At 45.3% G+C, this 18,420-nt stretch overlaps 1 protein-coding gene across 2 annotated transcripts in view; it reads left to right on the top strand.

The window, feature by feature from the left end:
* Positions 1 to 18,420, top strand: part of Arid1a (AT-rich interaction domain 1A) — an 80,478-nt gene that overhangs the window by 55,970 nt on the left and 6,088 nt on the right. For both annotated transcript variants that reach the window (XM_026782313.1, XM_005353089.3), the window contains exons 5-19: positions 6,476 to 6,716; positions 6,962 to 7,051; positions 7,782 to 7,949; positions 8,586 to 8,898; positions 9,509 to 9,654; positions 9,753 to 9,862; positions 11,181 to 11,390; positions 13,343 to 13,550; positions 14,910 to 15,042; positions 15,193 to 15,368; positions 15,992 to 16,142; positions 16,221 to 16,355; positions 16,435 to 16,531; positions 16,953 to 17,844; positions 18,150 to 18,280. In XM_026782313.1, the coding sequence (XP_026638114.1) occupies positions 6,476 to 6,716; positions 6,962 to 7,051; positions 7,782 to 7,949; positions 8,586 to 8,898; positions 9,509 to 9,654; positions 9,753 to 9,862; positions 11,181 to 11,390; positions 13,343 to 13,550; positions 14,910 to 15,042; positions 15,193 to 15,368; positions 15,992 to 16,142; positions 16,221 to 16,355; positions 16,435 to 16,531; positions 16,953 to 17,844; positions 18,150 to 18,280 (3,201 nt within the window). The remainder of the gene's footprint in view (positions 1 to 6,475; positions 6,717 to 6,961; positions 7,052 to 7,781; positions 7,950 to 8,585; positions 8,899 to 9,508; positions 9,655 to 9,752; positions 9,863 to 11,180; positions 11,391 to 13,342; positions 13,551 to 14,909; positions 15,043 to 15,192; positions 15,369 to 15,991; positions 16,143 to 16,220; positions 16,356 to 16,434; positions 16,532 to 16,952; positions 17,845 to 18,149; positions 18,281 to 18,420) is intronic.

An 18,420-nucleotide genomic window follows, 5' to 3' on the forward strand; every position in this document is an offset into this window, starting at 1 on the left:
GCTGGCCTCAAACTCACAGAGATCCACCTGCCTCTGCCTCCCGAGTGCTGGGATTAAAGGCGTGCGCCACCACCGCCCGGCTGGCACACCCCTTTAATCCCAGCACTCAGATCTCTGTGAGTTCAAGGCGAGCCTGGTCTACAAAGCAAGTTCCAGGACAGCTAGAACTGTTACACAGAGAAACCCTGTGTAGGGTGGGGGAATGAAGAACTGGGGTAAAGTAGTTGGAGGTGTAGTTCAATGGTGACACTTGCCTAGCAAGCTCTAGACCTTAGGTTTGCTCCTCAGCTCTGAATGTGGATGGGGATGATTAAGAACCTCACCTGTATAGAGAAGATTATGAACCACAAAGTTATCCTATGCTCCTGATTTAAAGTAAATATTGTAAAGCCAAGTGTAACAGTATACTGTCTCCCAGATCTCCTTTAATCCCAGCACTTTAGAGACTGAGGCAGGAAGACTGCTAGTCTGAGCTATATTCAAGAGTTTCTGGCCAGCATCAACTACATAATGAAACTCTTTCTCAAAAGTAACAGAAGAAAATAATAAAATAGATATCTAACAGAATGGCTGGTAGATCTTAGGTGTGTAAAACTAGATTTTGTTTCTGAAATTGGGGTTTCTTTGTATTGTCATATTTATTGGCCGTGAACTTGGATGTTACTCCTTTTCTGTCTCAGGTAGCTAGGGGCTGTGAGAGCACACTACTGCGTCTAATCTTAACCTTCCCAAGGCAGAAATCGACTGTGATCCAGAGTTGTTGGGTCTATAAGACATTTAAGGCAATTGGCCGCCTCCTTTGTATGGTTTGGTGAGGAAGAAGTGAGGTAACTTGGTCATTGTTTAAAGGAATGCTCTTTTTTTTGCCCTGTTGGGGAGGATGGGAGTTGAGTTAAAGCTTATTTAGTGGCTTTCTTTCGAATATTCAGTAAGGGGCCTTCCCATCTTTTTGCTTGGGAAATAGGACCCCTAAACAAGTCTCACTTTTTCTATAGTGTGAATGGAGCAAAGTAGGAAGGCTTTTAGTCTAGAAAACAGAAATATCTTGATTTCTCTATCTTAAGCTTTATCTTTTTGGTTGATAATAAGATTAGAACAAAGTTGGTCTAGCAGAGGGCCAGACGAAGAAGATGCCCTGTTCTGTGTTTTGATTCGTTCTTGGCATTGTATCCAATACCAGCTTGCCTGTTCTAGAAGTGCTACCCTTGATGATAAATGAGGAGCATGGTTTCTTGTTTGTTTGTTTTTAAGATAGCATCAAAAAAACTTAACTAACTAACTTTGTTAGTTAGATTGGCCTTGAACTCTTTTTTTTTTTTTTGGTTTTTCGAGACAGCGTTTCTCTGGCTTTGGAGCCTGTCCTGGAACTAGCTCTGTAGACCGGCCTTGAACTCTTAATGCTCCTTCCTGGGAGCACCTTGCTTAAACCTTTGTGATCTATTAGATTTTTAAGTAAGAATTAATTGTCTCGGTCCTTTTTCCTGAGTTTGTTGAATCTGTTGCTTTCCTCTTTCCTTCTGCCCTGTGAGGGTCGCCCCCCCCCCCATTTCTTCTGTGTTCTTGAGGATTTCTTCTTATTCTTCAGCTTGGGAGCAGCTTCCTGCTGTGTCTCTGAATCTGTGGGACTGGACAGTGGTTTTTGGTTATTTCTCGTTAAGAATTTAGACTTTTCTAATAAGGATCATTCAGAGTGCTTGTGTGGCTGGACAGGGCAGGATTTACCTGGCTTGCTCTCTCCTCTCCATATTGAGTATCAAGGGCATGCAAGTGAGCAGTGTCCTCAGCCCTTAGCTAGTTCTGTTACGTTTTACCTGCCAGTAACAGCACAAAGCTAGGTAAAAGTTCCTCAAAACTAAATAGATGCAAGAACTTCATGAGTATATGATTGCTAGTCTTATCATCCTCGCATAGTTCTGTTGGGAGATCATCTTCTTGTTCTCTTTAACCCTAAACTAGTAGCTAACTGTTTAACCAGGAAGCTGGCTCATGATGGATCTTGTAATTTTTTTCTTTTTCCCTGTGACAACTGAGCCCCCAACTCCACCATGAGGTATGGACTGTGATTTCAGGCACGGTTTTGTTGTGGTGTGAAGAGAAGGTGTCAGCTGCTGAATTTTGTTTGTCAGCAGAGCCTGACAAACCCATGCTGGCACGCTCTAGGGCTGGGCAACCAATCACAGCTGGAACAGTTATCGTCATGGAGTCCCTCTGGGCTTCCTCTATCAGGTCACATCCCAAAATAACATTGGGCAGTATTTCAAGTGAAGAAATGAAGGCTTTCGGGCTGTAGCCAGCCTGGAGTGTGAGATTCTGTGTGAAATAGTTGGACCTGCTCCAGCGCTTTTGATCTGCATGGTAGATGAGCAATAAAATTCATGAAACACGTTGGAAACACGTGAGGAAATTCTTCTGGCCTCGCTGCTTCCTTGAAACTGGCAAGGGCACTGAGTGGGCTGATCCTCGCCTCCCATCTCTCAGCAGGATTACACTTGGAGAGGAGCAGACCCAGGGGAAAAGCTTTCTACTAAAGAGGCACTGCTACAACTTGCTTGGCAACCCCATCCTCTCCCAAGAAATACTTATTACATGGGTCTTTTTGGTAGCATTTTAAGAACTTGGGGTTCTGCCGGGCGGTCCCAGCATTCGGGAGGCAGAGGCAGGCGGATCTCTGTGAGTTCGAGGCCAGCCTGGTCTACAAGAGCTAGTTCCAGGACAGGCTCCAAAACCACAGAGAAACCCTGTCTCGAAAAAAAAAAATAAACTTGGGGTTCTGAAATGCCAAAGGCAGCCCCTACTGGACAAAATAGGGGCTTAGATTGAGGGAACTATGTCTGTGTGAGCATGTTTGTAGAGACCTGACTTGTTAGGCACACTGGAGGTCTGACTTGACATCCAGATGTCAGCTTTTTGTGAAACAGGACCTGAAAAACTGCCTTCTTTGTAGAGTAGAAAGCAGAGGTATGTCCCAAGCAGTAAAAGGTCATGAGATCAGGGTAGTATCTGTCCCCACAACAGGGCTGGTTTGGGAGACTTAAACCGTTATTTAAGCGTGTGATTAACGCTGGGACTAATAAATATGTTCAACATTTCCTGCTGCTTCGATGTTATATAATGCTGTTTCTTCTCTCTCTCTCTCTCTCTCTCTCTCTCTCTCTCTCTCTTTCATTGGAAAAAAACCAATTTATATGTGTATATTGGATGTTTGTGAGTGGGGCTTGCCTGTGTTTATGTATGTAGCTGTGTGTGGTGGCATTTTATTTGTATTTTAACAAATAAAGCTTCCATGAATATCAGAGAGTAAAACAGCTCCACTTGTCAGTCTTACAGACCAGACAGTGGTAATACGCATCTTTAATCCCAGTAGCCACACTAGTTGCCATAGAAACCCGGTGGTACGGGCCTTTAATCCCAGCACTCAGCAGGCATAGGTAAGCGTATCTCTGTGGGATCAAGGCCAGCCTGGTCTACAAGAGCTGGTTCCAGGACAGGCTCCAAAGCAACACAGAGAAACCCTGTCTTAAGAAGAAATAAAAAGGGCTGGAGAGACGGCTCAGCGGTTAAGAGCACTGACTGCTCTTCCAGAGGACCGGGGTTCAATTCCCAGCACCCATATGGCAGCTTACAACTGTCTGAAAATGCAGTTCCATGAGATCTGACACCTTCACACCAACAAACATAATAAATTTAAATAAATAAAGTTTAAAAAAAAGAAGAAATAAGAAAAGAAAGAAAGAAAATATCAGACTGAGCCTGGTACAGTGGCATTTACCTGTAGATACAGGCAGGGGATCAGTAATTCAAGGTCACACTTAGTTTGAGTCCAATCTGAACTGCACTGCGAGAAGCTGTATCAAGAGAGGGTGGCGGGAGGGAGGAAAGGAGGCTGAGTGAGCCCCAGCCTAGCCCGTGAGAAGTTGAAGCCAGAAGGATTGGGAAATGCAAGGTCAGCCTTTGGTACTTAAGGAGTGTGAGGCTAACCTGGGCTATATGAGACCCTCTCAAATAATGAGAAAAAAGAAATGGGGGGGGAGGGTGTTGGATCATGACAGGGTGAAACACAAATGCCTTGCAAAGTATCATCTGGTCAGATAGTAGCTGTTGTTAATATTGGCTCTTGCTCTTTCGGATTCTTAAATGTTCTGCTTAGAATCATTTCAAACCAATGTTCGCTGTGCTGAGCAGTTACCGTTTGACAAAAATATAACAAGTTGTTAGGTTGGTTTTTGACCATCAAGAGAGATCAAACTAATACTTCTACCTTCCTTGGTACATTCTGTGGTTGGGTATCCTATCTGACGTGGGGCTGTTATTGACAGTAGCTTATTTAGCATTGTTTCTTCAAGGACCTTAAGACATTTTATGAAAACTGACAACACTCTTCAGAATGTGTAGGCTGTTTCTGGGCTCAGTCAGCCAAGGCTGAGCAATTACCTATTAGGTCTGTTATGAACTCTGCTCTCTAACAGAAGTGCAGCTGAGCTATCTTCTGACCTGTAGCCTTGCTGTGTGTCCTGGACATTTGTCTACTTTCTCAGTTCTTCCTAAAGTCTCTAAGGACATGAACCATCTACTATTGAGGGCAGCCAAAAGATATTCAAGAGGGTCTTAGGCATTATCTGAAATGTGTTTACTGAGATAATGTTTGTATTTTACTTGTATGAATAAAAAACGGTCCAGAAAGAACACTTAATTTTTCAAACCAGATTTCAGGTTTGGAGGCTAGAGAGTGAACTGAGTTGGAAAAGTTTCTACCTGACAGGCATGTACGAAACCTTTTCTCAAAAAACAGATGAACAATACTAGGCATGGTAGTACACACTCTTTTGTAAAACTGGTGCCAGAAAGGCAAAGGCAGATAAGACAAATCCTGAGACTTGCTGGCTAGCCATCTTATTCAGTTCCAGTTCCATTTGAAGACTTTGTCTTAAAGAAACTGAGTTGGACTGATGATGGCTAAGAGCACGGATCGCTCTTCTGGATGTCCTGAGTACAAGTCCCAGCAACCACGTGGTGGCTCATATCACAATCATCTATAATGTGATCTAGTGCCATTGTTGTAGTGTGCAAGCAGAACACTGTATGCATAATATAGTAAATAAAATCTTTAATTAAAAAGAAACAACAAGGTGTATGACACTTGAGAACAGTACCTAGATTGACCACTGGTGTCTACATGTGCAAGTGTACACACCATATCAAAACACACAAGCAAAATAAATGCATAGGAATAGAACTTGGAAGTCAACTCTCATGGTGCATACCTACACTTGTAGGACGTGGAGGTGAAATTCAAAGATATCATTAGCTATATAGTGAATTCAAGACCAACCTTGGCTACATTAGACCCCGTCTTAGAAAATAAATAAAATGGGTATTTGATTTTATTTTCTTACAGAATAAACTAATTTCTTATCCCAGTAAGCAAGGAGGTCATCTCAGAAACTACGAGCTTTAAAAGGAGTAAGGACTGTAATGCCTGAGGGAACCAATTGGTCCCTCGAACAGAACATTGAGTTTGTTAATTTGGCAAACTTCTGTCCATCCGGAGTTGGAAATTTAGTGCCAGACCTTCTTGGCATTTAAGAGATTCTCTTTCCCATTTTCCATATCCTTTTCTCTGTTAGATGTGGATGGAAAGAGTCCTGAGGTGATGGAGATTTACAGTAGAGTGGGGGAAGGACTGTAGCCGAGCGCACTGGCTGCTCTTCAGAAGACCCTGGCCTGACTCCACACCACATAACATCTCACAGCTGTCTGTGACTCCAGTTAAGGAGATCCGACACCTCACACAGACACATGCAGACAAAACACCAGTGCACAAAAAATGAAAGGGAAATCATTAGAACAATTGGTAAACAGAACAGTGATTTGAGAGTGGCCCAGTCTCACTGAAAGGGCACTTCCTCTTCCCAGATTTGTTACAAGGTCTTGGTTGGGGCTAGAACAGACCAGAAAACTACAATTTATAGCCCAGTTACCCATTTTTATAAATAGAGGTTTATTGATACACATACACATTTTCAATGTTTGTGGATACTTGTGCTACAATAGCAGAATTAAGATAGGTTGGTTGGCTAGATAGCAGGTAGATGACTGGTTTTTGTTTTGTTTTGAGATAGGGTCTCCTAATTGGCTTGAACTCTCTGTATAGAACAGTCTGGCTGAATTGGGTACCCCCATAGCTCTGTGTGTGTGTGTGTGTGTGTTCTTTTGTCTTATGACAGGCTCTTCCTATGTAGTCCAAGTTGATCTTAAACTCACAATCAAACTGCCTCAGTCTTAAGTGCTAGACTTACAAATGTGTACCACCTTGTTTAGAAGTATTGATAGTTTGGGTCTACAACGTCCACCAAGTCACAAATGCATTCTTTGTGGTCCTTAATGAAGTTTTCTATATGCAAACTAGTACTATGACCAGGCATGTAGTGTGTTTCCCCTCCTTTTACTAATTTATATCCTTATGTGTGTGTTTCAGGATCTATCTGGTTCAATAGATGATCTCCCCATGGGGACAGAAGGAGCTCTGAGTCCTGGCGTGAGCACATCAGGGATTTCCAGCAGCCAAGGAGAGCAGAGTAATCCAGCTCAGTCTCCTTTTTCTCCTCATACCTCCCCTCATCTGCCTGGCATCCGAGGCCCCTCCCCTTCCCCTGTTGGCTCTCCTGCCAGTGTCGCTCAGTCTCGCTCAGGACCACTCTCGCCTGCTGCAGTGCCAGGTACCTTTAAGTATTGGTCTTTGGGAAGAAGGAACACTGGCTGGTCTTAGTGATATAAGGGAGCATTGATTCATGCTGCATGGACTTTCTTATCATTTGAAAGGGGGAAGTGGGAAAGCTTTGGGTAGATACCTCTTTATAGATGGCATAGGAAGTGTTTCCAGGTCCAAATTTACCTCTTAGCTAGAATTAATTTGCAGGCTGAGCCATGATTCATTTACTTGTGCTTGTTTTGTCTATAACAGGCAACCAGATGCCACCTCGGCCACCCAGTGGCCAATCGGACAGCATCATGCATCCTTCCATGAACCAATCAAGCATTGCCCAAGATCGAGGTGAGAACTTGGCTGGGAATAGGGAGAGGGCTAGCAAGGTCACATAAACTATTGATATTGTGACATGGTGTTAACTACAAATACACTAGGCCAAATTCATAACTGTCCCACAGGCTACACAAATTGAATGTACCTGGTGCTAAAGCATTTTCTTTACTGCCCTGTGCAGTAACTTTGAGAGATCCACGTTGCAGAATGCTTAGAATAATTCTAGCAGCAAACTGTGAAGTTCCAATGAGCTTGGCCATGTTTGCATCCCCAGCAGTCATTCTGCATGTCTCAGTGTTAACTAGCATTTTGGTAGCTTGCCTAATTTAGTAAGCGTTTTCTGAAGACTCAGCATTAACGTCTTTACTCATTGGATCATTTACATTGTTTGTTTGTTTGTTTGGTCAGTGCTCTTTTTCAGCATGAAAGTTGATATGGGGCGGAGGTGGCACACGCGTTTATTTCCAGCACTGGGGAGGCAGAGGCTGGCAGATCTCTGAGATTAAGGCCAGCCTGGTGTACTGCCTGAGTCCCAGGACAGTTGGGGCTACACAGAGAAAACCTGTTCTAAGAAAAATTTTGATATGTCTACCCTCTGTAAATGGCATATCACTTTAAAAGTACCTGAAGGGGTAAATGACAGTAGCAGATTCAATGCCAAAAAAACATCTCACAAAATGAGGAAAGTATTTATTTCCACTGTAGTGAGCAGATAATTACATGGATACTTTTCCACAAATAGGTTATATGCAGAGGAACCCTCAGATGCCCCAGTACACCTCCCCTCAGCCCGGCTCAGCCTTATCTCCACGTCAGCCTTCTGGAGGACAGATGCACACAGGCATGGGCTCCTACCAGCAGAACTCCATGGGGAGCTATGGCCCCCAGGGGAGTCAGTATGGGCCACAAGGTAAATGGGCTACCAAGTGAAGGAGACAGGTGAGAGGAGAAAACAGCCACTATGGTAACAGCTGGGGTCCTCCTGGCTTACTTACCCAGCTTAGTCCCTGAAGTAGAGCAAGACAAGGTTCCATTTTGTCTTCACTTATTCTGTCACCTTGAAAAAGTCTTTGAATTTCTGGGCCAACACGATGACTTATCAGGTAAAAGCACTGTGCTGTGAATCTGTGTGCATTCATAGACACAAACACACACAAATAAATAAAATGTTTTGGTGGTGGCAAAAAGAATATATAGATTTAAAAAAATTCTATTGGAATCTGAAAGGCCTGAATAGTGATAGAGCCAGCCATTATCTGTGCTGGGCAGTCATGCTGGAGTGTGGCTCAATAATATAACATTTAACTAGTATGCTCAAAGCCCTGCAATTAATCTGCAATAAACCCCACTCCCAAATTTGGGAGCAGGACAACAGACACATCCTCATATGCTCTTGGCCTCCCCTTTATTACTTTTTGTTTTTAAACCATAGAGCTGTTCATTTCCTGGCCAAAATATTGATTGATTCTCATTGTTTGGAGTTTCAGATTTGATAAGTACTAGGGCTCACTAACCAAGACTTCTGTCCTCTTTCCCTCCCTCTCAGGAGGCTACCCCAGGCAGCCTAACTATAATGCATTGCCCAATGCCAACTACCCCAATGCAGGCATGGCTGGAAGTATGAACCCTATGGGTGCTGGAGGTCAAATGCATGGGCAGCCTGGAATCCCACCTTACGGCACACTTCCTCCAGGGAGAATGACTCATGCATCAATGGGCAACAGGCCTTATGGCCCTAATATGGCCAACATGCCACCTCAGGTTGGGTCAGGGATGTGTCCCCCACCAGGGGGAATGAACCGGAAAACTCAAGAATCTGCTGTTGCCATGCATGTTGCTGCCAACTCTATCCAAAACAGGTAATACTTGGGAAGTGAAGGGATGTTCATGTACACATTTGGTCCTAGAGCAGAACATTGTATGTGTGCATGTACAGATTCATGTATGTACATTTTATTGAGATCTTCAGAGTACTCTTTTCTTACAGTTTAAACCGAGACACACATGTGCACACATGCACATACTTGTTAAGGATCTTGGAGTAAAAATTGATATGGCATAGTATATGCCTAGAACTTATATCTATAGCCCTAACTACTTGGAGTCTGGGCAAGAAAGGATGATTGGAGAGAGAATGCTGAATTCCAATTTGGGTGCTCAGCATGACAAATAAATGTTGGAATTGAGCGTGTCTTATAGGCCTGTGAGTGGAAATGCAGCAATTTGAGAGGTTGCTTACAGGAAGGACTTTACTCTCCAAGGGTTAGAGCCCTTCAGTGTTTGCTATATGGAGCTTAAACCTTCCTTGAACCTTTTGTGAGAAATAGAAGATAAGAATAGCTAGGTGTGGCCTGAGTCTGGTTTGAGAGACTTAGACTTTCTGCTCTGAGATGATTGTACAACCCTATTTAGCTCATGGCTAAATCTAACCTAACCTTTTGTTGTATTAATTTCCATCGTCTTCCTTAGGCCACCAGGCTACCCGAATATGAATCAAGGAGGCATGATGGGAACTGGACCTCCCTATGGACAGGGGATTAATAGTATGGCTGGCATGATCAACCCTCAGGGACCCCCATATCCTATGGGTGGGACCATGGCCAACAATTCAGCAGGTAAGTATAATTCATTGCTTATCCCCAGAGATTTCTTCAAGAATGATCTTTAAGTTGTAACAAAATCTGTTGGACTTGAATGTCTTTCTTTTTTCCAGGGATGGCAGCCAGCCCAGAGATGATGGGCCTTGGGGATGTTAAGTTAACTCCAGCCACAAAAATGAACAATAAGGCAGATGGGACACCCAAGACTGAATCAAAATCTAAGGTAATAATTTTTGTCTTCAGTCCTTTCAGCCTTATATCTTACCTTCTTCACCGAATGATAAGAAGGAAAAATGAAAGAGAATGACAAGAAAATTTCCCCAAGCATAAATAGTTCTAGAATAATCTCTCATACAGTTGTTTGAGGTTACCTATAGGATCTCTGTGTAAGTAGCAGCATACTGTCTATATCACATTATAGAGAAAGCACCAGACTCCGCAGTATAGCATGTTCTTGTTGATGCTTAGCCTCCTCTGTTTATTCACTGATGTTAATGTGTGATGTAGGCAACTGGCTGCCCTTCTCTTCCTAGACTTCTTAGACCCAGAGCAGCAAAAATGGTGGGGATTTCAGTTCTTGACCACCTTGTAGGTTGGATCTAGGTGTGCTATTAGGATTTGCATGTATGTGCTCATGTGTGTGTATGTGCAAATGCCTATGGATTCCAGAAGAGGATCTATTTGATCCCGTGGAGCTGGAGTTACAGGGACTTGTGAGCCATCTAATTTGGAACCAGACTCCAGTCCTCTAAAAACAAAATCATGCTTAACTGGTGAGCTCCTGCCTTGTTCATCTGTTTTGTTGGTGCATCAATTGAGACAGGGTCTCACTATGTAGCTCTGGCTGTCCTGGACCTCACTGTGTAGAGTTCCGGGATTAAACGCATGTACCACCGTTCCTAGTACTTGATTATTTTTAAAAAAGAAACAAAACAATTTGGGTGGGAGGATTGGCCCATATCCAGCATGCAGGAAGCAGAGGCAGGTGGATTTCTGAATTCAGGCCAGACTGTTCTATAGAGAGAGTTCAGGATAGCCAGACTTGGCTCGACATCATCATCATCATCATCATCATAATAATAATAAAGAATATAATTAGGGGGTTAGAGAGATTGCTTAGTGATCAGAGCACTGGCTGTTCTTCCAGAGGATAAGGTCAAAAATTCCCAGCCACACACATTTCAATTCCAGTTCCAGGGGATCGACCCAATGCCTTCTTCCAGTCTTACAAGAACTAGACACATGTAGTGCACAGACATATCTATAGACAAAATAGCCACTGGGATGATGTAATTTTTAAATTTTAAAAAGTTACATGCCCAAATTAACTAAACCCATCTTAGTGAACTTTTGTACATCTAGAATAGCCATAAAAGAACCAGTAACTTCTGAAGAGACCAAAGCAGGAGGATTCCACAGCCAGCCTGGGCTCTTAGAAGACTTGCTCTCTCAAAGGGAGAGGGGCAGAAAAGGGTTCTGATGCCCTTCCTGTGCATAGGCTTTGGCTTTGATGAGTCTCTGATTTTGACCCGCCCCTCCAGAAATCCAGCTCTTCTACTACAACCAATGAGAAGATTACCAAGTTGTATGAGCTGGGTGGTGAGCCAGAGAGGAAGATGTGGGTGGACCGCTACCTGGCCTTCACAGAGGAAAAGGCCATGGGTATGACTAACCTGCCTGCTGTGGGTAGGAAACCTCTGGACCTCTATCGCCTCTATGTGTCTGTGAAGGAGATTGGTGGATTGACTCAGGTAAGTACCAGACAGACAGTTGGCTTCTGAAAGCATCATGCATCTCACAGGGATTGTGCTCTTAGACACTTCAAACATGTGACCTTAACCATGTCTGTAAATCATATGGTAAAACAGGGACAGTGTGTCTTGCCAAATGTTAGAAATAATGAGAAGAAAGCTTTAGCAAGGCTCCCACTGAGTCATTTGGTCTGTAAGTTGGTACGCCAGCCAGATTCCTTGACCCTTTGAATTCAAGAAACCTCTCAAAAGTAGAATTTCTAAGTAGTTATAGAGGAAGAAGCAGAATGGTGGAAAATGATGTGTCAAGTTATTTTATACTGTGACTTCAGAGACTGGGTCAGTCCTTGCTCCAAATGCCCTTGTATGCTTTGCCGTTTTGTTTCATTTGCTGGAAGGCTCACTGGTGAGGCTCTGCTGACTGATAGTGTAGCCTTTCAGGATTTTCTTCTGTGAAGTTTTCTTTATTGTCCAGACCCGAAACTCCTGGGTGTGGGGTGGGAGAGCCTGACAGGGAGAGACTTATTCCAAACCTAAATCAGAAAAGGAAAACAGCTGTCACCAGCAGAAAAGAAAGTGACTGGAACGAAGCCAGCTAGCAGTCCATTATGATTCCCCCTCCCCACAACGGAATACAAAACAAAACAGGGCACATGCTAACTGCCATAGAACTGGCGTGGGAAGCAAAGCCACTTAGGGCTGCTGAGGTGACCCTGGGACATTCCTACTTCTCACTCTAGTTGGGTACTTGTACAGCTTGTGGCAAAGCAGATTGGTGCTTAATACCTTTGCCTTACTTCTGGTGGTTGGGCCCCTGAACTCACTGAACACAGGAAGAGGTGTTGAAGGAATCTGAGCCCGTGCTTGTCTTCCAGTTTAAAAAGAAAATCTAGTTGCTTTTGTATTCTAAAGACAGAACTTATCTATAAGTGAAGATGCTGAGAACGGCAAGACTGAGCTCTGAGCATGGCTGACAGATTAGTGTGAAGGGGCCATCCCAGTAGATGGGGCAGGTGGCATGGGAGTTGGGGAGAAAAGCAGAATTACACAGAGCATCGCTGACTGTAAAGACAGCCTTGGTGCCACAATCATCATCACCGCCTTAGATGTTCTTCATGGTCACCTCCCTTCAGTGTAGGGGCGCTCTCTGATTCCCAGGTCACCTGTATCATAATCCAATGATCTTTCTTTGGACCAGTACTGCAATGTCAGTGTTCTCAGCACTAGAGGGATAAGTTTCCAATGGTGTTTAAGAATACACAGTGGAACTGGGCATGGTGGTGCACACCTTTAATCCCATCAGAAGCAGCAGATCTGAGTTTGAGGCCAGCTTGGCCTATAGAGCAAGTTCCAGGACTGGCTCCATAGCTACTGAGAAACCCTGTCTCAAAAAAAAAAAAAAAAAAGACTACACAATAGAAACCTGCCCAGCTAGCACAGGCTATATTAGAAGGAGCCTTTAGGAATGGTCTTGGTCGCCGGGCAGTGGTGGCACACGCCTTTAATCCCAGCACTCGGGAGGCAGAGGCAGGCGGATCTCTGTGAGTTCGAGACCAGCCTGGTCTACAAGAGCTAGTTCCAGGATAGGCTCCAAAACCACAGAGAAACCCTGTCTCGAAAAAACCAAAAAAAAAAAAAAAAAGAAATGGTCTTGGTCAGTATGCCCTGTGGCTGAAAAAAAGGAGAAAAAACTGTGGACCCAGTGCTCTTCAGTCGTTACCTCACACTGGAGGATGGCAATCTTGTGAGTCATTAGCTTAACTAAGTCAGCCTATCAGACGCCGAGGGTTGGAGCATAAAGACCAAATGCTGGATTCTATTCCAGTATTGGTAGTGGTATCTGCAATTACTTAGAACTTTTTAGTTTCTTGCAGCAACCAGTTTGGTCTTGTAGCTTGAAGGCTGGAAGGCCAGGTCAAGTATATTTTTGACTCTTCTGGTTGGTATTAAAGGTCAACAAGAACAAAAAATGGCGAGAACTTGCAACCAACCTCAATGTGGGTACATCAAGCAGTGCAGCCAGCTCCTTGAAGAAGCAGTATATCCAGTGTCTCTATGCCTTTGAGTGCAAGATTGAGCGGGGAGAAGACCCTCCCCCAGACATTTTTGCAGCTGCTGATTCCAAGAAATCCCAGCCCAAGATCCAGCCTCCTTCTCCTGGTAAGAGTGGGTGGGCAAGGGTTTGCCAGTATTGAGGCTCGGGAACCCTAAGAGCCTGCAGGGTTCCTAAAGTAGTGGTGCTTCCCTCCCTCCCTTCAGGGAGCAGAACAGATGCCAGAGATGTGTGTTTTACCCATCCACGTGGCTTAGCAGGTTGGCAGACTAAAGAGCAACAGTGGTGACTCCCTTGGGAGGTGCTGTGCTGCAGTCTTAAGTTTTCACTTTCTAATTTTCCTGTTGTACACCTGGCATCTTGCCAAATGTTTGTAAACTAGTGAGTGGGAGGGACACCCGAGGAGTGAGGGAAAACTGACAAATAGCAGTGTGGTTGGGCCATCTGGGAGCGTTGGCCTGCTGATGTCAGCGCCTTAGAATGCCGTTCAGGCTAGAGCCCTAAATTCCCCAGAGAGCTAAGATGGTGATGAATGGAAGGAGGGTTAGGAAGGGAATATGAATGGAAGTTTTGATGATAGGGTGCTTCTGCTTACCCTCCTTTCTCAGCGGAGGCTGGGGCCTAGGCTAGCTTGGGCCTTAGAAGGTGGGAGCAAACACATGTGCCCTGTCATGGACCTCAGAGAGCGGTGCGGTGCTGAAGTGACTCATCTGCTGGGGGGAGGGGGAGCCTTGGCCATGGGTGCCCAATGCTGGGAAGCTGTGACCCGTGGAAGCACTGCTAACTGGGGATTCTGTGCTCATGTCTTTAAAGGAACATTGGAACCTGAGTATGACATTGTACTGAGTGCTTAATAGAAACATTTAGGCTCTGGCTGGGTGGTAGTGGCGCATACCTTTAATCCCAACATTCGGGAGGCAAAGGCAGGCGGATCTCTGTGAGTTTGAGGCCAGCCTGATCTACAAGAGCTATTTCCAGGATAGGCTCCAAAGCCACAGAGAAACCCCATCTTGAAAGCCAAAAAAAAAAAAGAAAGAAAAGAAAGAAACATTTAGGCTCTGGCCATGTGACTCCTGCACCCTGGGTTTTACTTTTTGTTTCACCATCATCATGGTATTTATAATATCAGATAAGTTCTTTGGAGAATAAAGCAAGGCAGACAGGAAATACCTGTAACTTAATGACCTGGCATGGTAAAATATGCCCACATCCTCTTTCATTTCTAAGCTATAAATGCAACCAAACATAAAATAGTAAGGTGATACAATGTCAACCCAGCACTCTGGAGGCTGATAAAAAGTTCATCCACCCTGGGCTACACAGTATGAGATCCTGTCTCAAAAGAAATCAGATAGACTCATACATATATACATGTGCACACCCCAGATTCTACAGCATTCATTTTTTTGTGAGAGTTAAATATGTTTCTGGCAAGTAAGCTGCTCACTCTGCATCTCTGTCCACAGCGGGATCAGGATCTATGCAGGGGCCACAAACTCCTCAGTCAACCAGCAGTTCTATGGCAGAAGGAGGAGACCTGAAGCCTCCAACTCCAGCATCTACACCACATAGTCAGATTCCCCCCTTACCAGGCATGAGGTAAGGCCCATGAGCAGTAGAGCTCGGAGTGTGTCTGGGGTGGAACGTGTAGTCCAAGGATGGTTCCTGCCCAGCAGTAACTCCTCTGTCTCTTGACTTAGATGAGGGATTGGTCTACTGGGGGTTTCATTCATTTTTCTTACTCTGCAGCAGGAGCAACTCAGTTGGAATCCAGGATGCCTTTCCTGATGGAAGTGACCCCACATTCCAGAAGCGGAATTCCATGACTCCAAACCCTGGGTACCAGCCCAGTATGAATACCTCTGACATGATGGGGCGCATGTCCTATGAGCCAAATAAGGATCCTTATGGCAGCATGAGGAAAGGTGACTGACTGCTGGGGAGTTGTTGGCTCATGTTTGTGCAGATGGGAGCTTGAGTGGCTTGGTGTTGTTACTGAGGTAGTTTCTGAGATTTTTCTATGTATCCCCTGACCATATCCTTCCCTTCCTCCCTGCCTGCCTTCCTCTCTTTCTTTTCTGATGTGATGCTAGGATCAAACCTAGGGAATCACATATACTAAGCAAGCATTTTCCCACCGAACTACATCCTAAATCACCTGATTCCATTTTGGGGTGTTTTGTTTTGTTTTTTAAGACCTTTCTCTTCTTTTGCTTTCCCTAGCCACTCTAGAGGCTTTTGTATTTCTCCATTGAGGCTGTCAGAAAAGCAATAGGAGCCGGGCGGTGGTGGCGCACGCCTTTAATCCCTGCACTCGGGAGGCAGAGGCAGGCAGGCAGATCTCTGTGAGTTCGAGACCAGCCTGGTCTATAAGAGCTAGTTCCAGGACAGGCTCCAAAGCCACAGAGAAACCCTGTCTCGAAAAAAAGAAAAGCAATAGGAAGGAAACCATGTTTTGTAGAGAGCCTGGAACTTTGGGACAGACCTATATAGCTTGCCTAGCCTACCAACCTGCCAGTTTTTTCATTGCCTTCCTTTCTACACTCAGCCCCAGGAAGTGATCCCTTCATGTCCTCAGGGCAGGGCCCCAACGGCGGGATGGGTGACCCCTACAGCCGTGCTGCTGGCCCTGGGCTGGGAAATGTGGCTATGGGACCACGACAGCACTATCCCTATGGAGGTCCTTACGACAGAGTGAGGTAAGCCACTGCACTTATCCTGCCCTTCGTGCTCCCAAGCTATGGTGTACTCAATTTCCCTTTTCCAATTTTGTTTAGGACGGAGCCTGGAATTGGCCCTGAAGGAAATATGGGCACTGGGGCTCCCCAGCCAAATCTCATGCCTTCCACCCCAGACTCGGGGATGTATTCTCCTAGCCGCTATCCCCCGCAGCAGCAACAGCAGCAGCAACGGTGAGTGGATCCTTGTTCCTTTACCCTTGTTGGCTCATGTTTTGTCATTCTCCACCCTAACCCACTTTGTCTTCTGCAGACATGATTCCTATGGCAATCAATTCTCCACCCAAGGCACCCCTTCCAGCAGCCCCTTCCCCAGCCAGCAGACCACAATGTATCAACAGCAGCAACAGGTAAGGAGGGTAACTGGGAATGCAATACCCCACAGGTTTCCCATAAAAGCAGTAAGCAACCAAGTCTATAAAATGCACTTTGCCTACTACCTTGATATTCTTCTTGCCCAACTAGGTTGTTCTACCTAGAGAGTCAGATCTCAGAATCCTCCATGTGTCAAGTCTCTCCTTTCTCTAAAAGGGCTAGAAACAGATTATATTTTGATTTGACGTTTTAGTTATTTTTCTATTTGGAGGGAGAACCCTAGAAGAGAAAATAGTGGTTGCTCTCAGAAGCAGCTTCAAAAGATAATTTGCAAAGGTGTTTTCTTTTGTTCTCTTGGAGCAAAAGAAAAATGTCTAGTGGAAGACATCCATAGCACTTGTAATTTTTGTGACTGAATACACAATATTAATTTGCTTTCTGTTTTCTTTGCCTTAGAATTATAAGAGGCCAATGGATGGCACATATGGCCCTCCTGCCAAGCGGCATGAAGGGGAGATGTACAGTGTGCCATATAGCACTGGGCAAGGGCAGCCTCAACAACAACAGTTGCCTTCAGCTCAGTCCCAGTCTGCCAGTCAGCAACAAGCTGCCCAGCCTTCCCCTCAACAAGATGTGTACAACCAGTACAGCAATGCCTATCCTGCTACTGCCACTGCTGCTACTGAGCGCCGACCAGCAGGCGGCCCCCAGAACCAATTTCCATTCCAGTTTGGCCGAGACCGGGTCTCTGCACCTCCTGGTTCCAATGCCCAGCAGAACATGCCACCACAAATGATGGGCGGCCCTATACAGGCATCAGCCGAGGTTGCTCAGCAAGGCACCATGTGGCAGGGGCGTAATGACATGACCTACAATTATGCCAACAGACAGAGCACAGGCTCTGCCCCCCAGGGTCCTGCTTATCATGGTGTGAACCGAACAGATGAAATGCTCCACACAGATCAGAGGGCCAACCATGAAGGCCCATGGCCTTCCCATGGCACACGCCAACCTCCATATGGTCCTTCAGCCCCTGTACCCCCCATGACAAGACCCCCTCCATCTAACTACCAGCCCCCACCGAGCATGCAGAATCACATTCCTCAGGTATCCAGCCCCGCTCCCCTTGCCCGGCCAATGGAGAACCGCACCTCTCCTAGCAAATCTCCATTCCTGCACTCTGGCATGAAAATGCAGAAGGCAGGTCCGCCAGTACCTGCGTCACACATAGCACCCACCCCTGTGCAGCCCCCTATGATTCGACGGGATATCACCTTCCCACCTGGCTCTGTGGAAGCTACCCAGCCTGTGCTGAAGCAGAGAAGGCGGCTCACAATGAAAGACATTGGTAAGGAGCGCTCCCTGATCTGGTGGCTGAACCTACCACCCTTTCCATCTTCCACATGATTTCCTCCATCCTGATACTCTGGATATGGTTAAATCAGTTAGAGTGTTTACTGAAATAAAGGAAAAGAATTTGAAGGGTGGAAGAATTAAGCTGATTTCAGGTTTTTCTTTAGGACTCTGCCACATACTGGTGTCCTGGACAGCTTAGAGGCAATGAAGTCAGAATAGCCTGACTAATGGGACAAGCTTGGGGTGCCTCTAGCCAGCCAGGGCTTGGTGGATAGACAACATAGAGGTTTATTTCAGGAACCCCGGAGGCATGGCGGGTAATGATGTCCCTCAAGTCTGGGCTCCTGGCAGAGAGCACGTGGGCGTTAGACACCATTAACATCCTACTATATGATGACAACAGCATTATGACCTTCAACCTCAGTCAGGTGAGTACAGGTTCTGGGCATGGTGGGGAGGACTTGGACATTGTTGTTGTCCGTAATACTAAGTGACTACAAGAATAAAACCAGGCCGGGCGGTGGTGGTGCACGCCTTTAATCCCAGCACTTGGGAGGCAGAGGCAGGT

Source organism: Microtus ochrogaster, chromosome 10 (assembly GCF_000317375.1).
Source record: "Microtus ochrogaster isolate Prairie Vole_2 chromosome 10, MicOch1.0, whole genome shotgun sequence".
Lineage (NCBI taxonomy): Eukaryota > Metazoa > Chordata > Mammalia > Rodentia > Cricetidae > Microtus > Microtus ochrogaster.